General features: G+C 40.3%; 1 protein-coding gene across 5 annotated transcripts; it reads right to left on the bottom strand.

Moving 5' to 3' along the window:
* Positions 1-63: 63 nt before the first annotated feature.
* Positions 64-19,020, bottom strand: LOC146707116 (B-cell receptor CD22-like). 5 transcript variants are annotated; one of them, XM_085458429.1, is made up of 17 exons: positions 18,464-19,020; positions 17,990-18,074; positions 17,830-17,911; positions 10,459-10,809; positions 10,326-10,339; positions 10,118-10,232; positions 9,475-9,840; positions 9,153-9,386; positions 8,709-8,969; positions 5,244-5,504; positions 4,889-5,149; positions 4,529-4,789; positions 4,073-4,163; positions 3,922-3,982; positions 3,475-3,516; positions 1,463-1,641; positions 64-1,220 (listed from the first exon to the last, which is right to left on the bottom strand). In XM_085458429.1, exons 3-17 carry the CDS (start codon positions 17,897-17,899, stop codon positions 1,157-1,159), a joined length of 2,631 nt encoding a protein of 876 aa, XP_085314555.1. In that variant the 5' UTR covers positions 17,900-17,911; positions 17,990-18,074; positions 18,464-19,020; the 3' UTR covers positions 64-1,156. The 5 variants fall into 5 exon arrangements, with proteins under 5 accessions (XP_085314555.1, XP_085314553.1, XP_085314556.1 ...); XM_085458427.1 differs by having other exon boundaries at positions 10,118-10,339; positions 17,990-18,030; XM_085458430.1 differs by lacking the exons at positions 9,475-9,840; positions 10,118-10,232; positions 10,326-10,339.
* Positions 19,021-25,178: the final 6,158 nt, after the last annotated feature.

The raw sequence follows: 25,178 nt of genomic DNA, 5'->3' as shown, positions 1-25,178 counted from the left end.
TCTCTCTGTATTAGCCCTGCTGGTGACCTGTTCAGGGTGTACCCTGCCTCTCGGCCTATGGTTTAGACTGTAGGAGGAAGCCAGAGTACACAGTGCTAACCACTGCACCACCATATACAAAATACAAAAGCTAACAGATGAAGTAAAAACTAACATGAGCACACAAAGGCACATGGTTACAATATAATACAAGAAATAACACAAGAAATGCTTTGAAACAGAAATATCTGACACAAAAACATGAACTCGGGAACTCAGATGTAAAGATTATTCTATTTGTAAAGCATGTTATAAACAATCAGTGTGAAAAGAATGCATTTAAAACAACATTCAAAACCACCATCAGAGTTAACAACAGGAAACAGAAGAGTTCTTTTAAATAATGATGGTTTTACTTTAAGCAAATTACAATTAAACAACTGAGAGCAGGAATGATGCAGACAAAATATAAAACAGACAGAACTAAAGTGAATCGTGGAAAATGTGTAAAATATTATTCTGTACTACTATGGAGTGGAAACAGGACGCATGTTCTTTTCCAATAACTCGGTGCTCTTTAACTCAGCATACTGATGTATTACAACAACAATAATATTAATAATATTAATAAATACAAGCTTACCATGTATTAGCTATTACATACAGTGCTGCAGTGCAAAAACATTTCCTATGTCTCATGAAACTAAAAGAAATATACATTTTAGTCAAGTATACATGACTTCCAACAAACGTATGAGATGAATTTTTTGCCTGATGGTGGATCAGAAGGTGGACATGAAGGTTTGCACTAAATCTTGGCAATAGACAGCAACAGATAACCTGCATATTTGTACCAAACTTTAAGAACCTGAAAAATCTTGAATGGACTTCTTGTTTTTTCCAGTGTTGAACAAGTAGTTTCAAAGAAAATGACAAAATAACCTCTACTCCCCAAACATCTGGACACTCTTTTGAAGAAATATCAGTTGAAGTTAAAACTAGAGGTGTAGTACAAAACTTCAGATGAAATCAGACAATCAAGTCCACAGCAGTTACCCTCAGGGGACAATGAACGCCTGACCAAAATTATATTGTAGAATCATATCTACTGTCCAGTAGCTCTATTAGGAACTGACAATTAAAGAATGGTCCACAGTTCGGCTTCCTTTTGCTTTTATCAGATTTTCTTGACTGTGCTGTACAATTCAGACGGATCCTCCTCACTGTCCTGGTGTACAGTTCTGGAGAAAAAAAAATAGGATGGATGAAGGAGGCGTGCTGTAATATGTGTGCCCAAGTTCATGTTTCTAGTGTATAAAGCAGCAGGCCAGGTCGGTCAGAGAATCACTAAAGTCCACAGCGGTTACCCTCAGGCTATGAAGTCAGTTGGATGAAATGTTTTTCCCACTGTAAATGTTACGTTCTTGGATTTCCTTACATGGATGCATGCATCTATACAACTGAAATTCTTAGTGCTGGTTACCTCAGGGCAGGACTGAAGTTGACTGCAGCGTACTCTACATGCTCATCCTCCTCTTTCACCTTTTGTCTGCGGGATCCAGCTGATCGGATGTTGTAATAAATGGGATCAGTCTGGTTCGTTGAGAATCGGACACTAGCATAGTTAAGCTCTTCATCTTCCTCTGAGTGACTGGGTGGAGACTGAAAAAACACAGAGTTCAGAAACCTGTTGAACTTTGGCTGATTTCCTTCATTTGCTCTACTTACAGTCATTTTACTTATTTATGTTTATAAATATTCATGTTATAAAGATTGACCAACTTAGGGATAAATACAGTGGGGCAAAAAAGTATTTAGTCAGCCACCGATTGTGCAAGTTCCCCCACCTAAAATGATGACAGAGGTCAGTAATTTGCACCAGAGGTACACTTCAACTGTGAGAGACAGAATGTGAAAAAAAAATCCATGAATCCACATGGTAGGATTTGTAAAGAATTTATTCGTAAATCAGGGTGGAAAATAAGTATTTGGTCAACAACAAAAATACAACTCAATACTTTGTAACATAACCTTTGTTGGCAATAACAGAGGTCAAACGTTTACTATAGGTCTTTACCAGGTTTGCACACACAGTAGCTGGTATTTTGGCCCATTCCTTCATGCAGATCTTCCCGAGAGCAGTGATGTTTTGGGGCTGTCGCCGAGCAACACGGACTTTCAACTCCCACCACAGATTTTCTATGGGGTTGAGGTCTGGAGACTGGCTAGGCCACTCCAGGACTTTCAAATGCTTCTTACGGAGCCACTCCTTTGTTGCCCGGGCGGTGTGTTTTGGATCATTGTCATGTTGGAAGACCCAGCCTCGTTTCATCTTCAAAGTTCTCACTGATGGAAGGAGGTTTTGGCTCAAAATCTCACGATACATGGCCCCATTCATTCTGTCCTTAACACGGATCAGTCGTCCTGTCCCCTTGGCAGGAAAACAGCCCCATAGCATGATGTTTCCACCCCCATGCTTCACAGTAGGTATGGTGTTCTTGGGATGCAACTCAGTATTCTTCTTCCTCCAAACACGACGAGTTGAGTTTATACCAAAAAGTTCTACTTTGGTTTCATCTGACCACATGACATTCTCCCAATCCTCTGCTGTATCATCCATGTGCTCTCTGGCAAACTTCAGACGGGCCTGGACATGCACTGGCTTCAGCAGCGGAACACGTCTGGCACTGCGGGATTTGATTCCCTGCCGTTGTAGTGTGTTACTGATGGTGACCTTTGTTACTTTGGTCCCAGCTCTCTGCAGGTCATTCACCAGGTCCCCCCGTGTGGTTCTGGGATCTTTGCTCACCGTTCTCATGATCATTTTGACCCCATGGGATGAGCTCTTGCGTGGAGCCCCAGATCGAGGGAGATTATCAGTGGTCTTGTATGTCTTCCATTTTCTGATGATTGCTCCCACAGTTGATTTTTTCACACCAAGCTGGTTGCCTATTGTAGATTCACTCTTCCCAGTCTGGTGCAGGTCTACAATACTTTTCCTGGTGTCCTTCGAAAGCTCTTTGGTCTTGGCCATGGCGGAGTTTGGAGTCTGACTGTTTGAGGCTGTGGACAGGTGTCTTTTATACAGATGATGAGTTCAAACAGGTGCCATTCATACAGGTAACGAGTGGGGGACAGAAAAGCTTCTTACAGAAGACGTTACAGGTCTGTGAGAGCCAGAGATTTTCCATGTTTGAGGTGACCAAATACTTATTTTCCACCCTAATTTACGAATAAATTCTTTACAAATCCTACCATGTGAATTCATGGATTTTTTTTTCACATTCTGTCTCTCACAGTTGAAGTGTACCTCTGGTGCAAATTACTGACCTCTTGCACAATCGGTGGCTGACTAAATACTTTTTTGCCCCACTGTAAGCATACTCATACTCATATTTAAAGTAAGATAAGTAACGTTGCCCAGAGCTCCCCCTCAACAACCCTGACTCTCAGTATAAAGTTCTTTTGCAGTTCAGATCTGGTTTTCAGTCTTACCTCTGTCTTCCCTGTGTGCTGACTTGGAGATGTGCAGGAAACCTGTTCAAGAAAATGTTCAAGGAAATGTTATGGAGCCAGCTATATTAGACATCCAGAGATTCCAAGCTAGTTTTAAATCAGTGTGCGTCTATGGCCACAGACAGCAGGGGGTCTGATACCACTGGGTGGTTTATCAGTCGTGATGTCACCTGAATGGACATTATTAATGTCTCAGTTGCTCATGACATTTTTAGCAGAAAACTCTGATTTACAGAGAATATTGTGAGAACTACAGCCACATTTGAGTTTATCAAAAACATTGTTAAGGATGAGTCTAATTGGGGTGGCTCAACTCTTTTCTTCTGCAGGTGTTTTGGAATTTTAAACTTCACTTTGACTGTTCAAATTGAATTTTAACCAGAATGCAGTTTCACAGGATTTCACACTCAGTTATTAAATGCTCACCTTGTTGTTGTTGTCCCGTCTGTTTCCAGGCACAGGAAATAATGCTGAGGGCTTCTTTTTTCTAGGTCAGGGGGAGGAATGAAAAACTTAATTAAAAGTAAGCAATCTGAGCACCAACAAAGGTGATTTTTAATGTGCAGCAGATACTCACGCAAGCAGGAAAAAGACCAAGAGGCATATAATAACTAGGAAAACCACAAGAGTTATTCCAGTGACAGCTAGTTTTGCCGCCTTCGGGAAATCTGTGATTTAAAAACAAATATAAAAAATAAAAACATGTATTTATATGCAGCCAGATTACGGATTACAGACAATAATCCTTGCTTTGTTTTCTCTTCTATATAAATGTTGCTGGTTTTTAAGTTGTAATTGATGGACTGCTTGATTTGTTTGTTTGTTTTGTGAGCATTATTGTTATCTCACCATATTAATAGATTTGTATAAGTTAAACTCCGAGTGATTGTGAATAGTTTGCTATTATTGTTTAGTGTGTCCATGCACTGATTATAAACAATGCCATGAGCTGCTCATTACTACCACACACATTATTGTATATAGTGGGTTATGACATCTATGAGCAAATGAGTAAGTGAAATAAAAAATGTACCTTCCCTGACAGTCAGCTGTAAGGTGACATTATGACGTCCTCTGCTGTTGTGGGCCACACAGTAATAACTCCCACTGTGCTCAGGTCTGATGTTGCTGATGGTGAAGTTGTGTCCTGATGCTTTAGGTGAGTCTTCATCCTCCTTGTACCAGGTGTATTTAGCTGCTGGGTTAGCATCACTGCTACAGGTCAGAGTGACTGAACTGCCCTCCACTATCTCAGCAGAGGGACTCACTGACACAGAGGGAAGCTTTGGAGCATCTAGCAAACATTAAATAAAAAACATGTATATAATTACATTCTATTAACATTATCAAGTATTATTTTTAGAGATCTCCACTGAAAAAAAAAACAACTAACATTGAACATCTATGGATAGAGATGTAGAGTTCTTCTGTCCATACTGATTCTCAGACTTGCAGGAATAATTCCCACTGTTCTCCAATTTGATGGAGATAAAGTGATAAACATCCTTTTGTCCCATTGAAAGTACTTTGTTGTCTTTGTACCAGGTGTAACTAGCTGCTGGGTTAGCATCACTGCTACAGGTCAGAGTGACTGAACTGCCCTCCACTATCTCAGCAGAGGGACTCACTGACACAGAGGGAAGCTTTGGAGCATCTAGCAAACATTAAATAAAAAACATGTATATAATCACATTCTATTAATGTTATCAAGTATTATTTTTAGAGATCTGCACTGAAAAAAGACTAACATTGAACATCTATTGATAGAGACGTAGAGTTCTTCTGTCCATACTGATTCTCAGACTTGCAGGAATAATTCCCACTGTTCTCCAATTTAATGGAGATAAAGTGATAAACATTCTTTTGTCTTGTTGCCAGTACTTTGTTGTCCTTGTACCAGGTGTAACTAGGTGCTGGGTTAGCATCACTGCTACAGGTCAGAGTGACTGAACTGCCCTCCACTATCTCAGCAGAGGGACTCACTGACACAGAGGGAAGCTTTGGAGCATCTGGAGGAGGAAACATACAATATGTAATTACAATATATACAATATATAGTTAGAACCAAATTTTCAAATATTAATAGCTTATATTCTAAAAGGAAAACATTGTAAACTTCCCAAAACGAAACAAATCAGCTTTATTGAGGAGTAAAGGAGTAAGAGAAGTGAAGTCACACACTGTTAGAATGGAAAAGCTCTTATCCTTTCACAGCACAGTTAAAACTGTCTGCAGGTTTTTCTTCAGCTAAAAACTTGTTTGATTTCAATATTAGAGGAATCTCAATGAAACCGCTTTGCTTTGAAGAATTGCTTTGTGTGTAATGAGAAGCTGCAGTTGATGTTCTCAGTTGGATAAAGCAGTCTGTTATTTAAAGAAATGTCTCAAATATTTGTATGAACACACTTTTGAAAGTGGAAATGATCGGATCAAACTATATATCACTATTTACTGAGATTTCGATGTAGACATTTGTAACGGTTCTTACATGTGTTCATATACAGTGGCTTGCAAAAGTATTCGGCCCCCTTGAACTTTCCCACATTTTGTCACATTATAGCCACAAACATGGATCAATTTTATTGGAATTCCACATGAAAGACCAACACAAAGTGGTGTACACGTGAGAAGTGGAACGAAAATCATACATGATTCCGAACGTTTTTTACAAAGAAATAACTGCAAAGTGGGGTGTGCGTAATTATTCAGCCCCCTTTGGTCTGAGTGCAGCAACAGAGGTTGTCTAAGAGAATACTGGGAGCAACAACACCATGAAGGGATAAAGTTACTGAGAAATTTAAAGCAGGCTTAGGCTACAAAAAGATTTCCCAAGCCTTGAACATCCCACGGAGCACTGTTCAAGCGATCATTCAGAAATGGAAGGAGTATGGCAAAACTGTAAACCTACCAAGACAAGGCCGTCCACCTAAACTCACAGGCCGAACAAGGAGAACGCTGATCAGAAATGCAGCCAAGAGGCCCATGGTGACTCTGGACGAGCTGCAGAGATCTACAGCTCAGGTGGGGGAATCTGTCCATAGGACAACTATTAGTCGTGCATTGCACAAAGTTGGCCTTTATGGAAGAGTGGCAAGAAGAAAGCCATTGTTAACAGAAAACCATAAGAAGTCCCGTTTGCAGTTTGGCACAAGCCATGCGGGGGACACAGCAAACATGTGGAAGAAGGTGCTCTGGTCAGATGACACCAAAATGGAACTTTTTGGCCAAAATGCAAAACGCTATGTGTGGCGGAAAACTAACACTGCACATCACTCTGAACACACCATCCCCACTGTCAAATATGGTGGTGGCAGCATCATGCTCTGGGGGTGCTTCTCTTCAGCAGGGACAGGGAAGCTGGTCAGAGTTGATGGGAAGATGGATGGAGCCAAACACAGGGCAACCTTGGAAGAAAACCTCTTGGAATCTGCAAAAGACTTGAGACTGAGGCGGAGGTTCACCTTCCAGCAGGACAACGACCCTAAACATAAAGCCAGGGCAACAATGGAGTGGGTTAAAACAAAACATATCCATGTGTTAGAATGGCCCAGTCAAAGTCCAGATCTAAATCCAATCGAGAATCTGTGGCAAGATCTGAAAACTGCTGTTCACAAACGCTGTCCATCTAATCTGACTGAGCTGGAGCTGTTTTGCAAAGAAGAATGGGCAAGGATTTCAGTCTCTAGATGTGCAAAGCTGGTAGAGACAAACCCTAAAAGACTGGCAGCTGCAATTGCAGCAAAAGGTGGTTCTACAAAGTATTGACTCAGGGGGCTGAATAATTACGCACACCCCACTTTGCAATTATTTATTTGTAAAAAATGTTTGGAATCATGTATGATTTTTGTTCCACTTCTCACGTGTACACCACTTTGTTGGTCTTTCACGTGGAATTCCAATAAAATTGATTCATGTTTGTGGCTGTAATGTGACAAAATGTGGGAAAGTTCAAGGGGGCCGAATACTTTTGCAAGCCACTGTATCTTAGATTATAAAACATATCCTGCCATTTGTCCTCCAATTTTCAAAAGCATAAAGCTGACTAATTTCTGCATTAGGCTGGATGGAATACCCAGCATTCATACCCTACACACTTTTTTTTTATTAGTGATATGACCAACTAGAAATATTGCTGCCCTTGCTAGTCACCTTAAACTCTAGTCTGTGGTCTTCTTATTGTATTAATATATAATGGCAGTTACTTGTTCAAAGATGAAGAGCCCACTGGCCAGTAACCTGGGCTGCACTCTTGACCAATGACTGAGCATCCAAAAAGAAGGAAGGATGTAAAGGAGAACCAGGAAAGGAAGCAAATGACAGCCCACTGGCAAAGGCAGTCTCATTCGGCATAAAGGAGTGGATGCTAGCTTGGAAGAAACCAACTTCTGTCTGTGCTGCTAAGGTTAGCCAAACTCTGCAAACTAATAAGCATATTTTGAATTCAGTGACAGCAGCACATTTTCAAAAGATCTGGAGCAGAGACACTTTTACCTTTTTGAGGGTCTGAATATCACAGGCATCCAATATTCATCTCAGTCAATGCAACTTATGCACACAGATTTCTCTAGATTCGCTCAATATTTGATGGTATCATGTAATGTAGTTTGTCAGATATCCAGAGTCTTAAAACATAAAATCGTGGACGATAATTTTGTAAAATTCCCACAATTTGTAGTCACAGGTTTTTACAGATTGAAGAACCTTTGCCCGTCTTTATTTCTGAGAAACTGCGTCTCTCGGATTTTATTTTTATACCCAAACATGTTGCGAGACTGTTGCCAGTTAACTTGATGCAACATGTTCCTCCAGATGTTTTTAGTAACTCTTAGTTTTCCAGCCTTTTGTTGGCCCCATCCAAATTTTTGGACTTGTGTTACTGTCATGAAACTCAGAATGAACAAATACTTTACTTGTACTCTTTAAATCGTACATTTTCTCAGCTGATATTTTTTTATGTTCTATTATGAATAGAAAACATGTAAAATTTGTTTATGACATTTTCTAATCATGGAATTCTGTTTTTTTTTTTCTATTTGAATGCATAAAAATAGTTCAGCTCACACACTCAACCATTGAAAATAAAAAGAATAACAGTATTTCTAAAAACTGCAAACATGGTCTTCGTGATATGTAATTCAAGTTTTTCCATATTCCTGCAGCAGTCTCACAGCTCTTCAAAAAGTCTTTACAGCTTATAAATGTATTTTACTCACATTTCACATCAATAGTTCTGCTTTCAGATCTCTTTTGTCCCAGGTCATTATCAGCTGTACAGTAATACTTTCCAGAGTCAGAGGGCAGGATGGAGAAGAAAAAATGTTGGTTTTGGTAAATGAGAGGGTTGATGACATCCTCCTTGTACCAGGTGTAACTAGCTGCTGGGTTAGCATCACTGCTACAGGTCAGAGTCACTGAACTGCCCTCCACTATCTCAGCAGAGGGACTCACTGACACAGAGGGAAGCTTTGGAGCATCTGGAGGAGGAAACATAAGAATCACAACAAAACCAAATTTTAGAAATTTATATTCTAAAAAGAAAACATTGTAAACCTCCCAAAAGAAAGGCCTCTGACTAAAACTAACATACAGACACATTCACGTAAATAAAGAAAAATTAAATATAATTCTCTTAATGAAACAAAAAGTAGTGAACTCACACACTGTTGGAGAAGGGAATCGCTCATATCCTTTCACAGCGCAGTAAAAACGGTCTGCAGAATCAAATGTGTTCAGCTGTAAATATTGTTCGTCTGATGAAAGTTTGTGTCCATTCCTGTACCAGATGTAGGAAGATTGATCAGGTAGCTGACAGTTGTTGTGACATGTCAGCTCTTTCCAGTTAGAATAAGAGTTTACTGTTGATCTCCTCACATGTACCTGGAGCTGTGGACCTGGGAGCAAACAACAGATATTATATTAAAACAAACTCTCAACATACAGACAGCTGAAAAGCTTATAAATGTTTAAAGTTACTTCCACTGAAAATTATTTTATCTGTGACAGTCAAAGTGACTCCAGGTGATCCAGAATATTTCCCTCTTGGATCGTTTGTTATGAATCTGAACTTGTACTCAGCTGAGTCGCTCTCTCTCAGGTCTGTGATTCTCAGAGTGCAGTCATTGTTTTCACACTGATAATGAACTCGACCTGAATACTCTGGATCTGTTTCCAGGTCCACAGGCTCATTATTTTTGTGTGTGATGAACCAGAATTTTTTGACAACTCTTGTATTTCTTCCATTTATAGTCGATGGGTATCTGAAGGTGCAGCGTATTTCTGCTGTTGCTCCTTTTACAGCACAGACCTGAGTAGAAGTGTAAGTCACATCCCAGACATCCTTCACCACTGTGAGACAGAGAGAGTTGGATATTAGTCAGAGTCACAACATCCGAGGACAGAAATGAAAACGATGTGATAAGGCCTCAGTATAAGCCCATGAGAAAGGTCTCCTCCCTTCAGTGACCTCAGTGTAGGATAACTATTTATGAGCTCCGACTACACAGGTTGTGTGATCAACAGAAAATACAAACCAGTAGTGTTACCCTTATGAAAACCTATAAAATCTACAGCTCATTTGCCACATGGCTCCACAACATGGCATTATGTTAAAGCATAAACTCACCCACTGAAGGAGAGTGGAAGTTCTCATATCCTCTGACAGCACAGGAAATCCTGTTTGTAGGATCCAGGTAGTTTAGAAGAAGATTAGATGTTTGTCCTGTGATGATCTGTTCATTCTTGTACCAGATGTAGGAGAGATTATCAGGACAACTGCTCTCACACTTCAGATCTGCTGACTTAGAAACACCTCTGACAGCTGATCTGCTCACCTGCACCTGCAGATCTGCCCATTAGTAAATAAAGAACATTAAGCTCAGCTGACAACATTCAGATAAACCACACAAACACACTCACAGCAAACACTTGGATTTAAAATAGTAAACGAGTGGATGAACATGTTACCTGTGACAGTCAAAGTGACTCCAGGTACACCAGAATATTTCCCTCCTGGATCGTTTGTTATGAATCTGAACTTGTACTCAGCTGAGTCGCTTTCTCTGAGGTCTGAGATTCTCAGAGTGCAGTCGTTGTCTTCACACTGATACTGAACACGATCTCTGTACTCTGACTCTGTTTTCAGATCCACAGGTTCCTTATTTTCGTCTCTGATGAACCAGAATTTTTTGTCAACTCTTATTCCATTTATAGTTGATGGGTATGTGAAGGTGCAGCGTATCTCCACTGTGGATCCTTTTACAGCACAGATCTGAGTAGAAGTGTAAGTCACTCCCCAGCCATACTGACCCAGAACGACTGTAACACAGAGCACATCATAACAAAAAATAAAGTTAGATTAACAAAAATTAAACAGACTCATTTGGATTAGTATTTTTCTGTAGGCTACATTTTCAGCTTCATGTCATGGAAAACAAAGTTTGCAGGTTTTTATTTTCAGCTAAAGATTCATCTGATCTTCACATTAGACGGCAGGAACTGAGTGAGAGCAGCTGCTTTGTAGACCGAGTGTAATGAGAACCTGCAGTTACTGTTGTCAGATAATTAGACTCTCACTTAATGTTAGAATAAAACAAACTATAATGAAAAATGATTTGCTGATGATAAAGGTAAATGTGTAGAAGTTACAGGCTGCTAGAGTTGACTGCATTTACCCACTGTTGCTCTGTGCACAAGGTAAGATGAGCTTGAAATTAATTTAAACATATTTCAGCCATCGTATGAGAGTGAAGGCAGCATGGAGATGGTTAGCACTGATGATGGAGACAGGAGAGGACATGGGAGAGGAGAAGCACGTGTAACAGTAACAAACACATAAGAGTAGAAACCTTTGTTGGAATTATTGCTCATGTAGTTTAATGTATTTCAGTCTAAAATCTTCAAAATCAGAAAAAGAAACAAAAAAAATAAAGCACAACTAAATTTTGAATAATTGTATAAACTTGTATAAAAGTAAGTTATCGTTGGGTTGAAAGCCTTGTTACTTTTTGTTTTGTTATATATTCTGTTGTGTTTAATGATCATTATTTTCTGACCTTGATGGACGATTTCATTTTTAACCAATCGGATTTGTTGTCCCGCCTTTAGCTGTTTCCTGTCTGTTTACACTGGTAAAGCTGCTTAGCGCTACACCCGCTAAAGGTGTACCTACAATGCTAAAGGAATGTTGTTGCTATTCAGGCTGGATAGCGGCTGAAGCCTGAGGTCTGTTCGGTCAGCTGCTACATCTGGAAACCTGTTTTTTGTGAATACACGGTGCTTTGCATTGGTAAGGTTGTTTTTTTTAATTGGATATCAAGAAACAGAGTCCACAGAGAACTTCCACAGACCTTCTGGAAATCAACAGAAGAATGATGATCTTCCATTGCGATGGATGGTGAGGCACAGCTCATATGGAACTGAATCTTGCAGTCCGATTGTGGCAGAACAAAATGTGCAAAACATACGTTGATTGTTGGACTGGTTTCACACCAGTAAAGTGCCCAGATCACCCAACAGGCCTGAACTGGACAACACTGACATTGAAAAGACCCAGGTCTGAATTCATTTTACTTTATTATATTTTTTTGGTATTCGTGCACGCACGCTGTATTCGCTACTGTTGTTGGTTGTAATTCAATTCAATTCAGTTCAATTTTATTTATATAGTGCCAAATCACAACAAAAGTCGCCTCAAGGCGCTTGTAATACAGTTTACAATATTTTAATACAATGAGATGCAGTTTCAACATCTTGTGGTTGTGTTTTCCTTGTGGTTACCCATCCTCTTGGCTCCTACCATTCCTTAAGTTTCTAAAATTGGCCATCTTTTGTTATTTTTCTTACATACTGGTTACACGGGCAGAGTGGCGACGAACGGAACCACAAAGAAGAAGAAAGAAATAAAAATCGAGGCAACCATGGTCCTAAAGTACTCTTTTTATTACATTTATGGCTCTTTTAATGGGACATTAACTGGAGGGACAACTGTGCCACTGTCCATGAAAGAGCTGAGGAGAGCCCAAGGGTCACCCCGCAGCCGTGGAGCAAAAGCCAGAGGGGGTTGCAGTGACATGCCCGTCACTGCAATGATATAGATTCTTACATAGTCAGTATCAGAGTTTTTGTTATGAAAGGGTACATTTTAGATAATCAATTATTAACTCAGAAACACTCCAAAACAGAAAGGCACTAATCACTACTGTAGTACTCTAAGCACTACTGAAGAGCAGTGGTTAGACCCAAAATAGGCCTAATGGAGTATTTTGTTAGTTTAGTCAAATTGAGTTCTAGCACACACTTAAAACATCCACTGTTGACCAAAATGAAACACAATAAACAGAAATAAAATGGAAAACATAGGAGAACAGGACAGGATTTTGAAAAGAAAGTAAAATAATAAATAAATAAAACAGATAAAAGTAGTTGGACCTCATTCTGATTTAAAGGGTAAAGAATAAAAAGTAAAAATGTAGTCTATGGAATTAACAATTTCTTACACAAGGAACTTCTAGGATAAATTACACCCAATGACACTTATATAACGAGAGACACACTGACACATAGAGACACTTCAGCAGAACCACAAAGAAGGACACAAACACAGACACAGAGACATGTTCTCATATGGGGACGTTACATGTTGGCTTTTCTGTGTAACGAGCTAAAAAATTCCATTTCACAGATAAAGTTTTGTTAAACGTTAAATGACTCATTCATTTTACAGAGCAGCTAGAAGTGGCTGTAGTGTCACTATCACTTAGTCAATGGCAGCCATGACTTTACAATTTGGTCTTTATGTAGACAAAGAAAAAAGGAAAGAGGTGAAGTGAGACTGCTAGTCTGGGTTTTGTCAGCATGAAAACAAAAAGAGGAACAAACAGTTCACACTGATAAACGTCAGCCATGTTCATCCTGAGGAAATCCACTTAAACACAACAAATACATTCTGTGAATCTAAGACGACAGATGATTTATAATAATTAGACTAAATTATTGGGTCTTTCACCCAAACATCATTAGTGTCCAGATTTATGGCACTGGAATAAAACGCAGATAAAATGATTAGACTGTAAAACTCTGAACTGCTGAGTGTTAACAGTGCAGAGAAAAACATTCAAGAATGGAGACAGAAGGCTGGAGCTGCAGAGCTGTAAGGACAGACGATGTTTCACACAGCATCATTTTACAGATGGAAGAAAAATACATTCACCTGAAAACAAATCAGTGTCTGAATTATATTTTCTGTCACATTTGGTTACTCAAAGTAGAATTACTCACAGCAGACCAACCTGTCACAGTGAGGAGAACAAATCCACTGACTGCTGTTATTACACTCATAGCTGCTCCTCTCATTGCTCTGTGTGAGCCGTTAAAATGCAAGTAGATAACTGACAGTCCTTTCTGTAAAGCAGAAGTCGACTCATCCTAGTGTTTAAGATACAGAAGTGAAGTGTTAAAAAATGACACCCTCTCATCTTCCTCCTTATTTGCATACATGGTTAACCAGATGCAAGTGGATAAAACTTCAAGACAGCAAAGCTGCAGTTTTACCAGCAGTGACAGCGTGTCTGATATTCTTTACAACGTCTTAGTCATCCAGGAGATGCTCTCTGTGGCAGGAAGCCTTTTTCAATCTGTGAACAAATTTTTTTGATGTGATACAAGTGTGTGAGATGGACTCACAACACTTTACAGAATTAGAGCTGAGCTCAAAATGAGGTCAAAGTTAAAAATGAGCGTGGTCTGAACCACGAGTGCTGAGAAAAGCACACATGAACTGTGAAAGCTAATTCCTGGTTATCTTCTTTGCATATTCATTATAGTTTAAATGTGTGTGTAGGTGCCCGTATGATCAGCTGACTAAACACAGTGTACATAATAACCTTGATAGCATAGAGTAGACAATAGAGCTCTGCCCGTCTCTTGATATTGGCAGAAGAAGCATGACGAGACAGGTTCAACTTTTTATTGCAGACAAATTCAACAAATGCACATTTGCAGATTATCAAGTTACACAGAGGGTTGCTCTGTGTGTGTTACATACTACACATATTACACTTGTGGTTGGCAGAGTTGGTTTATTGTGGTGCTTTTCAGTGTTTCTGCAGCATCTTGCACAGCAACAGTTGTTACAGCACAATTCATCAGCAGAAACTCAGAAAGGTAGATTTATTTTTGCCATTGAAATGGGTAGAAAGTTTACTTTTAGCAGTGTCAACATTAAACTGTGCCTCAGACCCAAGGGCGTAGATTTGGCATGGATGGAAGGGATGTGTCCCCACCAACATCCAGCGATTATTAATTTGATCTCCTCGAGTAAAGAAAAACAAACCTGATAGAAAAGAAAAAAAAAAAAAAAAAAAAAAAAAAAAAAGCGATCTGTCAACGTCTCATTCACCCAGCGGTGCAGAAAGAGTTAAATTACGTTCTCTACTGGAGTCCTACCTCATGTGACAAATATGGCCAATGTGATTGGCTGTGCCTTTCAGGGAGCTCTGTTTAGTTTTAGCAGCGGCAAGCAAGCCTGCGCTGCAAGGAGGAGAGGAGGGTTAATTTTTGAGACAAAATATCATGAGGTAGTCATGATTTTGCAAATATTCCACCTTGTAGTGCAGGTTGCACAAATTGTTTTAAAAATGCACTCACCCTACAAACATTACTGATGTTGCAAGGAGACGAGGAGGATGGCAGCAACAAGGAAGAACCTGGATATAAAAAAGTATTTTTCAAAGAAACCTGTAAGTCACTTAAAGCCAAGTTCACTCATAAAATGTGTCCGTCACAATAACGTTACAGGCTATGCTAGGCTTTGGCCCGCATCAGTCTAAAATTGTATGTAACCATGAATAACGTGTTTTGTAAACTAACTGCACAACATGCAGGACTATTAGTTAGCTCAGTCTCAGAGTAGCATTTCTAATTTTGATTGAAAATGTCAGAGAAAACGGCAGCCTCGAGCAAGCCAGGATATTAGTTTACAGAGGCTGTTAAAATTGTATGTCTAACGTTAAAATGTTGGTGACACAATAATTTCATCCTAATGGCACTGACATATTCATAGGGTTAATTTTTGAGACAAAATATCATGAGGTAGTCATGATTTTGCAAATATTCCACCTTGTAGTGCAGTTTGCACAAATTGTTTTAAAAAATGCACTCACCCTACAAACATTACTGATGAGTCAAGATCTGCACAAAGTGACAGAAACACTGAAGCAGCTCCACATTTTATTCTTATTGTCATGTAGCTCTGCCATGTTGTAGCTCGGACAGAGGTGAAGAGGCGAGGTCACAGGTGACTGACTGATGATTTGGTGCTATAGATTAACTAGTATTTATTATCATAACAATTGTTAGGCTGTTGATGTAAATTGATTCATTAGTGTATATTTGACAAAGAATCTGAATTGACATGTCTCACTTTTTATATGGCACGAATCAATGTGTTATTTTATCAGGTGGCAATATGTCCTAGTGCAGTCAGAGGGGAGGAGCCAGGGCCAAAGGTGAGGCACATCAAGCACAGAATAATAATTTTAATCTGAGGATAAAACGCATGTACTGAGGCTGAAAGAAGCTTCAGTGATCTCAGAAAACTAAAAAGATGGCAAAGGTTAACAATGACTCAAATGAGATTAAACAATGCTGCTGTATGTATGTCCACCAGGAGAGACTGGACAGTATAGATGTAAAACCAATATGCCAGCAGTTCATCTCAGTTCACGAGAGGAGAAGGCATGTGTTTGGCTCCTTCACATAGTGGACATTGAGTTGTTGTGTGGGACACCAGTAGCTGTAACAGTAGTTCATGTTTAGAATAAAAAAATCTCAGCTCACTGATTTGATCGGGGCAATAGTGCCTAAAATGTTGCATAATTTTGCTGAGAGATCTTTTACTTTGTGGTAATCTTAGATGAGTAGTTTTATGGACATTCAGTATTCCCTTAGTGCTAATGTATCAGAGATGTTGGTGTACTATAACTGAAGTAATGTTGTTAAGTCCTTAAAGCCATATTCTTTTATTGTCATGACTGTATTTGAAGCCATTTTATTTTTGTGTGATACCTGATTTATATGGAATGTGGAAGTAAACTAAAGCCTTAAAATAGTTTAGTCAGTCATTTGTTTAATAGTAATTTAACGTTATATAATTCACATATATAACTATGAATTGTAATTTTAAATGGTTTAAAAGCATGCAGAATAGCACATGTAGGCACGTATATTTCTCCTTTTTTTTTTTTAAATCAAGAAGCAAAGACACAAAAAAAAAAAAAAAAAAAAAAAAAAAGAAACGGGGCAGGGTTCGGTGGTTGAATCATCCGTCCCCACCAATGCCAAAACCAAATCTACACCCTTGCTCAGACCATTTAGGAGCTGTAGGTATCAAAATAGTGCAAAAATGGTTCAACATGAACACAGTGAGGTTTGTCCATTCTGTGTAAACTGTAAGCTGAACTGCAAAAAGTATTTTCAGCCTCACAAAGAGAAATAAATTAAATGATAAGTACTAAAATAATATAGCTAGATAAATAAAATATGATGGTAGATTAAGTGGTAGGAAGATGTAGGTAACGCCAGACTGCAGATGAGCTGCATATGTGTTTAGAAGTAATTTGTTTTTATAGAGGGCTAGCAAAACAACCGTTTTCGAGGGCGTTGCCATATTGGAATCCCGACTAACCAGAAAGCCGTTTACTCGAGTGAGACATTCCCAGGTTCATGGTCCGATTTCCGAGGTAAGTCGAACGCAGCACACGAAGTAACGAATAACGACCCTATCTAAATCCCAGTAACGATAAACGTGTTCCTGATTTTGGCATAATAACTAGTTACCGTGCTCGTTACCACAATAATAACGTAGTTACTATAACGGGTTCCTTAATAACGCGTTAGTCACTACACTGACTGTTTATAAGGTTGGGGAAACCTGCAGTCAGCTGAGACTGAAGAAGTCACTTGGATGAGCGACGAAACATTTCTCCCAGTGAAAACGCTTCGTCCAGATCAGAATCAGCCTTCTGGGATAAAGTTGTTTCCATGTTCACAGATTATATGTAGTTGCTTCCATTTCAACCTTCTTAAAAGTAATGTTGAGTCTATAGAAACGTTTGGTCACAATAAATAAATGAATAAATAAAAAGAGAAAAATCCATAACCCAGAATTTGGACCTGCGGCGTCCAGGAAATTACTGATTTTTCATAAAAACCTACAATTATATCATTTTGGTTTGGTTTTGCTCTCAACTCTGATTTTAAGCCTGATTTTAAAGACTTAATTCAACTTTCCTACATTTGCCTTTTAAAACGGTGAATGTAAATGTCGACACACAGTACCTGACACAGAGAGAACGACGACAACAAATCCTCTCACTGCTGTATTTAATCTCATAGCTGCTCCTCTCATCTGTCTGTGTGACTTCAGAGACAATGAAACATGTCAGCAGGTAAATAATGTATCCAGGAATCAGACCCATCAAAGAACAGTTCTACTTACAAATGTGAAAGACGTTGTCTAAAGATTTCTTTTGCTGTGGTCTGCAGGCAGATAAAGGAAGTGTTTAAATGTACCAGCTTCCTTCCTGTTCACAGTAGGACAAATGCAAGTAAACACAAAAGTTAAAACTACTATTAATCCACTTTGATTATCTTCACTCGTTCAGTGAAATAATAAAGATAATGTTGTTCTCAGTGTGACCAAGTGGTCGGCGGGGTTAGATAAAAGGAAATAATAAAATGACAACGCCACCTAGGGGAATTTCACCCCCAGGAAATATATTTAAACAAAATAGATAAAAGGAATAAAAGGAGGCCGCACAGATTCAAGGATGCACACTGAGGAAGGTTGGCTCCAATATTAAAACAGTTTTATTTATAGTAAAAATAAATAAAATATTAAAAACCAAGATGTAGCATCATTGTTGACAGTGTCCTAAAGTGAAAATAAAACAATCATGGAACTTGGACTTACCAGCAGCTGTGGAACCAAAAGAAAATCACAAAAAGAAAAATCACTGCAGCCCACCCAGTGCTGTACAAAAGAAAGTGTGAAAACGACCCACCACCTGAGGTCCCAGGGCCACTGGCACGTCCTCCGTTCACTGAAATAAAACACAGAAAAATATGTTAAAAGAATAAAAGGACACTGAGCGTCAGGCTCGCTACAGATCATAAAAAACTAAAACACACTTTAATAAAAGAAATCTCACACACACACACACACACACACACACACACACACACACACACACGGGTCAAACTACCACTCGTGCTGGTAGTAGTTATTCTCAATCGCAAGTCGGTCTGGCTCCCCACCGGCTCAGACCGGCAACCAAGGCGATTTAAAGTCCCAGCACGACACTCGGGCAGAGGGTCGCTTCAGCCCGATCACAGAAGCGTGGGTACGAGCAACAGTCCAGAATAAAATAGAATAAAACCAGGTGAACCAGAAAAAGGTAAGCCTACTTAATAAAAACAAGATAAGACAAGCTAAAAACAAGACGAGACAAGACAGCAGGCTCCACCGAGGAGGAGTCCTCACAACAGCGGCTGGGAAGGCGTTTCACTCTTCCGATTTAGGTTGGGCGATTTGCCACGGAGAGGGGAATACAGCAGTCAAACCCCCAGGACCGGAGGCGCTATACTCTCACTGGTAACACGAGCACCTCTCTCCGCAACGTCGGAATAGAACAAACTGCCACGCTGTAGCTGTCATGTGATCTGCTCTTGCTGATCAGTCCGTCGCAGTGTGCCAGCATTTACTGCTGCTTTGTGCCGAATGCACGGGAGGAATGATCCAACAAAAACACCGGCTTAGCTTTATACAGGCTAACGCCACCCTGCAATCAATATGCAGGTGGGTTCCCAATTAACCTAGTTGCCCAGCGAAGAGAACGAGCGCAGGAGAGAGAGAGAGAGAGAAAGAAAGTCGAGTAGCCCATCTGGCTACATCAGCATGTGCTTTTTTCTCTAACTTAATCTTTTGATCATTGGAGCTGTTTTACTGAGATACCTTTCTGCTGTGCTCTCCAAGTACAAGAAAGAAATCCAACTATTATAAAATACCAGCTTCCTTCCTGTTCACAGCACTAATATGCAAATGAGCCAACTGAAAATAAACAGAAGTGTCACTAATTTTGTATTTCTTGGTGTGAGAACAAGAGCAGTTTCTTGTTATAAGCAGATGGACAGGAAATGAGTTCAGCTTTGATATATTTGTGTTATGGCCCTGTCCATAATCTGTTTTGGTGGCTGTTTTTGTCTGTGTCTTTAAGTCTTTGCAGGCCCCAGATTGGATGAGCTGACGGCTGCCGATTGGTCCGCTGATCATGTGGTCGCATTCAAAATCCATCACCAGCAGTTGTGATGGATTTTGGATGAGCGACGAAACATTTCTCCCAGTGAAAACGCTTCGTCCAGATCAGAATCAGCCTTCTGGGATAAAGTTGTTTCCATGTTCACAGATTATATGTAGTTGCCACAAATACATGTTGTTTCCATTTCAACCTTCTTAAAAGTAATGTTGAGTCTATAGAAACGTTTGGTCACAATAAATAAATGAATAAATAAAAAGAGAAAAATCCATAACCCAGAATTTGGACCTGCGGCGTCCAGGAAATTACTGATTTTTCATAAAAACCTACAATTGTATCATTTTGCAAAATCCATCACCAGCAGTTGTCCCGGGGCAGCCACTGACAGCAGCAGCAGACCTGACCCTGGCCTCCAAAACCTGAGACATTTGTGCCTGTGACTTTTGCGACTGTCTGAGTTCTGTATATAGTGTGTACATTAGTCTTCATTGTAAATAGCACATTGTAAATAGCACTGGAACAGAAGGGGTGAGCTGCCTTATTGTTTTCCCTTGCACTGTTTTCTCCTGTTTATTTCAGTTAGGGAGTTAGGTGTAGTGCTTGTCTTTTGTTTGATGTTTGATTTCACATAGGGTTTTAGATAGCACCTCCTCCTGACTTAGCTTGTTTTGTTTGTTATTTTGGCCTTTGTTCACCCCGGAGCTTCATTTTGCAGTGTAGAGAAATAAACCACCATTCACTAAGAAATTGGTTTTCCCTCTGTGTATGGTTTTGGGGACCAGGGCGGGGCAATCTTTTCAAACTTATGTTGCGTTCCTGTACCCCTAGACTGGGGCGTAACATAAAGTGGGGGCTCGTCCGCTCTTTTCTTTTGCCATTCTTTTTGCTCATTGTGTTTTGTGGGTTGTCTGCAGTTTTTGGTTGGCAGTTTTCTTGTAGTGTTGGGGGTGATCTAGTCACAATGACTTTTGACGTGGATGGTTTTGCACTGCAACCCATCATGGATAAGTTGGATCGATGCACAAAGGCAGATTTGTTGTTGGTGGCAGAATTGTTTAATGTTAGTGTGCCTTTACATGCTAAAAAGGCAGAAATTAAGCAGTGCCTGACAGCACAGCTGGTGGATAAGGGGGTATTTGCAAAGTCGAAACCTCGGCCGGTTGAGGCGACTGGAGGTTTGGTGGTGGATGCGGGAGCAGAAGCTGCTGCAACCATTCCACAAGCTGCCAGTGGACGGATGACGCCAGGGGCGGAGGCTCCTGCTGCCATTCAGATCCCAAACGTTAGCCCAGCCAGACATTTAACAGGATTGGTTAAATGTCTTTTAATTATGGCTTTTAAGGTTTGGTGGAAACGCTCAAGCGCACCCTGTGATTCGGGGTGATATGCACTGGATTTTTGATGCTTGATGGATAGCGATTTTAAGACCTGAGCGAAAATCTTGGACATGAAGTTAGACCCTTGGTCCATTTGAACTGATTTAGGCAAACCGAAAGTGGAGAAAAAGTTTACTAATGCTCTGACAATGGCTTTGACTTTGATAGTGCGTAACGGAATAGCCTCGGGGAAGCATGTGGCGGTGCACATCAAAGTCAAGATGTACTGATGTCCTGACTTTGTTTTTGGAAGCGGACCTACACAATCGATGATTATGTGCTCAAATGGTCCCCCTAAAGCCGGGATTGGATGCAATGGAGCGGGAGGAATAACCTGGTTGGGTTTTCCACTGACCTGGCAAACGTGGCAAAAACGGCAATACTTGGTCACTTTAGACTTCAAACCTGGCCAGAAAAAGTGACGCAGAATACGATGGTAAGTTTTCCTAATTCCTAAATGTCCAGAGAAACTGTCATGTGCGAGGCTGAGTACTTGGGGTCGGAATTTTTGCGGTACAACCACTTGTTGAAATACATTCCAGCCAAGATCACTAGATGAGGGAGGATGCCATTTGCGCATTAACACATCATTTTCAATGCTGTAGACACGGGGATTCTGATCACTGGAATTTGCGGCGAGTAAACATTTGGCCAAAGTCGGGTCACTCTGTTGCGCATGAATAAAATCTGTTTTGTTTACCTCAAAAGACATGTCAGGTGTAGCGGGTAGCATTTCATCAGACACACATTTTTCAGCTTTTTCCACAGGCAGTTGAGCAGTCTCAGGAACAGCTTCAGAACATAGAAAAAAGTCAGACAACTCAACATCACTATATTTGCGCTTGTGGGCGCGTGTGACAATACAGGCAGGAAAAACAGAGGGCAGACTGTCAGCAGCAGGCTCAGAAACAAAAACAAAATCATCGACGGGGTTTTCAATTACTTCAGGGATCGGGAAAACTTTTCCATTGGCTAGATCATTCCCCAGAATCATAGTAACCCCCTGCACGGGCAAGCGAGCGCGCACCCCAACTGTTACCGGGCCCGAAACGAGAGGTGACTGTAGGAAGACTCTATGCAGCGGCGCTCGTAACACACTCATTTTCACTCCCCACACGAGAGCATCAGCACCACAAAACGAGTTACTTGAAAAAGGCAACGCGCTTTTCCACTGGGCAGCCCCAGTGTCGCGCAAAATTACAATCGGCACGCGATCCCCCTCTATTCCAGTCAGTGAGGCGAACCCTTGTGAAATGAAAGGTCGGTAACTGCTGTCAAGACTGTCATTTCCTGGTTCATCCCTGACGGGATTAGGAGTAGAAACCGACTGAACAAAACCAACACTTTTTGGCTTTTTCCATGTGTGAGTTTGCTCTTTGCGACGGAGCGACGGACAATTGGCAATGAGATGGCCAATAAAAGCATTCTTGGACAGTCATGGGAACCTGATCAGGGCGCGTTTGACGCTTAGGAGAAACCCTCAAACTCCTTGCAGGTTTAGACAACGGGGCCCATTCACGGCGCATAGCTGAAAACGTGACGCGATGGGTCAACACAAACTCATCTGCTAGAATAACAGCTTTAGACAACGAATCCACCTTTTGCTCATTGATATATACAACAACATTCTCTGGAAGACACGTTTTGAATTCTTCCAGCAGGACCAATTCTCTTAGCTGAGCAAAGTCCTTCACTTACAATGTGCTCTTTTTCAGCAAGAAGTTTCCTACTTGCTGGAAAATGGGCTAGCTGTCCCTAGTTCGAGTGCCTGGAGTTCCCCATGCCTTCTTGTGCCGAAGGAAGACCCCACGTTTTTGTACTGATTTTCGAAAAGTGAACAGTGTGACCAAACCCGACTCCTACCCTCTTCCCCGCATGGAAGATTGTGTTGATAGGGTTGGCTCCGCAAAGTTTGTCACCAAACTGGATTTATTAAAGGGTTATTGGCAAGTTCCCCTCACTCCGCGTGCATCTGAAATTTCTGCTTTCGTCACTCCTGATCACTTCCTCCAATCCACCGTCATGCCTTTTGGCCTTCGAAATGCCCCTGCCACATTCCAACACCTTATGCACATTGTCTTAGGTGGTGTCACAAACTGTGAAGTGTACTTGGACGACATTGTAGCCTATTCACAGACTTGGTCAGAACACCTTGAAACACTCACGGAGATTTTTGAAAGATTAAAAGAGGCATCCCTTACCCTAAATCTTGCCAAATGTGACTTTGGTAAGGCCACTGTGACTTATCTAGGGAAGCAGGTGGGTCAGGGACAGGTGCGCCCCCTTTTGGCTAAAATCCAGGCTGTCCTAGATTTCCCTGTGCCTCGCACTAGACGTGAACTTCGCCGGTTCCTTGGAATGGCCGGCTATTATCGTGGCTTCTGTAAGAATTTTGCAGATGTAGTTGCACCTCTCACCAGTCTCACAAGTGTGTCAAAACCATTCGTATGGTCCCCCACATGCCAGAATGCTTTTGAGTCTCTCAAAGCTCTCCTCTGCAGCACACCAGTACTTGCCGCCAGGCCCGGCCCTAACCAATCTGGCGCCCTAGGCAAGATTTTAGGTGGCGCCCCCCTACATCGGCAGTGTAGTGTATGTACTCACAAGAAACCGAATAGCTTTTTCTTTGACCTTTTTTTTTTACTTAAAGAAAGCAAATTCACAATCAGAATAATTAACAAGATAAAAAAATATATGAATAAATAAATGAATACAAAAAATAAAAAATGAATATATGAAATACAATAAATTTTACATACATAAATACAATAAAACGTGTCAACAAGTTGGATAAAATAAATTTAAAATACAATATAAATAAGGCAACAGGAACACCACTTGATGCTGCTGCAAAACTGGTGGGTTGTGCTGCTGATGCTGCATCACTGGTGGGTTGTGCTGCTGAAGTGGAGGCAGCAGCGGTAGATGTGGTAGATGGCCCAGGGGTGGGATTTAGAAACTTCAACAGTGCATCTGAAGAGAGGAGTATGTGACACCACTGAGTATTAAAGTCTAATAATAAAAACATATGATTCCAGGAATAAAATGAAATGATATAATATAAATGAAAAACCAAAGAGATATATGTATGATCATAACTGATATGCAAATTAGATTAGATTCAATTTATTGTCATCATTACAGTGAAATGCTGAATAGCAGAATGCAAAGTAACAGTATAATATCATATGAGAATGTTATGTTATGATTATCTTTGACCGAATCACAGCAGTGCTCATATTAAAAAACAGCATTCCCTCTCATGTGATATTGCTTAATTAACATTAATGATGTGCACTTTAACAACTAGGCTTACAACTATAATATATACAGGGGTGGAAAAGTGACTATTACCTGCAGGGTAAACGTTAGCTAACCAGAAGGCAATAACAATGTAAACAAAAAACACCTGCTTAAAAGATGAATACAAATGAGGAATGGTGGGAAAGGTGGGAGTACTGTAATTACCTAACGTTACATTATTATTTTCCATAACAATTTAGCCCCCTCCACAATATTAACTGACGTTAAAACAGTTAACTAGCTATTTATTGATTAGCAATTAGCGAATCATGTAACATTAGCTTAATGCTAAAAATTTAGGTTACTATCACATTCAGACAAATAATTTCATGTAGGCTAACGTTACCTACCTCTGTCTTTTTCTCGTTTCTCCTCCTCTTCTTCTCTCTTTTTTCTTCCCTGGGCACCTGACAGTTTTGGCCGCTTTGACATCTTGTGTTGATTTTTTTTGTTGTGGTGACGTCCAAAAGGAACCATGATACGGGAAGGGAGGGGGCGCACCGTGCGGGGAGGGGGGGGCGTAATGTTGTAACAAATAATATTTCTATTAAATAAGCTTTACTTTGCATTTTAATTAACGTGGGATTATTTTTTGTATTTAGAAATAATAGTACCAACTTTTTTCTTTTTTTTTTTTTTTCCCCAAATATTTGTGGCACTGGCGTGGCGCCCCCTGATGGCCGGCGCCCTTAGC

Source organism: Copadichromis virginalis, linkage group LG6, assembly GCF_057382275.1.
Source record: "Copadichromis virginalis isolate Kocher_CV1m ecotype Utaka linkage group LG6, C_Virginalis_male_GT1.1, whole genome shotgun sequence".
In the NCBI taxonomy this organism is placed as follows: Eukaryota; Metazoa; Chordata; class Actinopteri; order Cichliformes; family Cichlidae; genus Copadichromis; species Copadichromis virginalis.
This window is presented reverse-complemented; position numbering and strand designations above follow the sequence as displayed.

What these genes read in the sequence shown, in the direction of transcription:
- LOC146707116 (XM_085458427.1), bottom strand. Translation starts at nt 17,899, where the DNA reads ATGAGAGGAGCAGCTATGAGATTAAATACAGCAGTGAGAGGATTTGTT. An exon ending in TCTATCCATAGATGTTCAAT is followed by an intron (nt 4,790 to 4,888) that starts GTTAGTTGTTTT and finishes AATGTTTGCTAG; the next exon opens with ATGCTCCAAAGCTTCCCTCT. An exon ending in TTGGTCTTTTTCCTGCTTGC is followed by an intron (nt 3,983 to 4,072) that starts GTGAGTATCTGC and finishes CCCCTGACCTAG; the next exon opens with AAAAAAGAAGCCCTCAGCAT.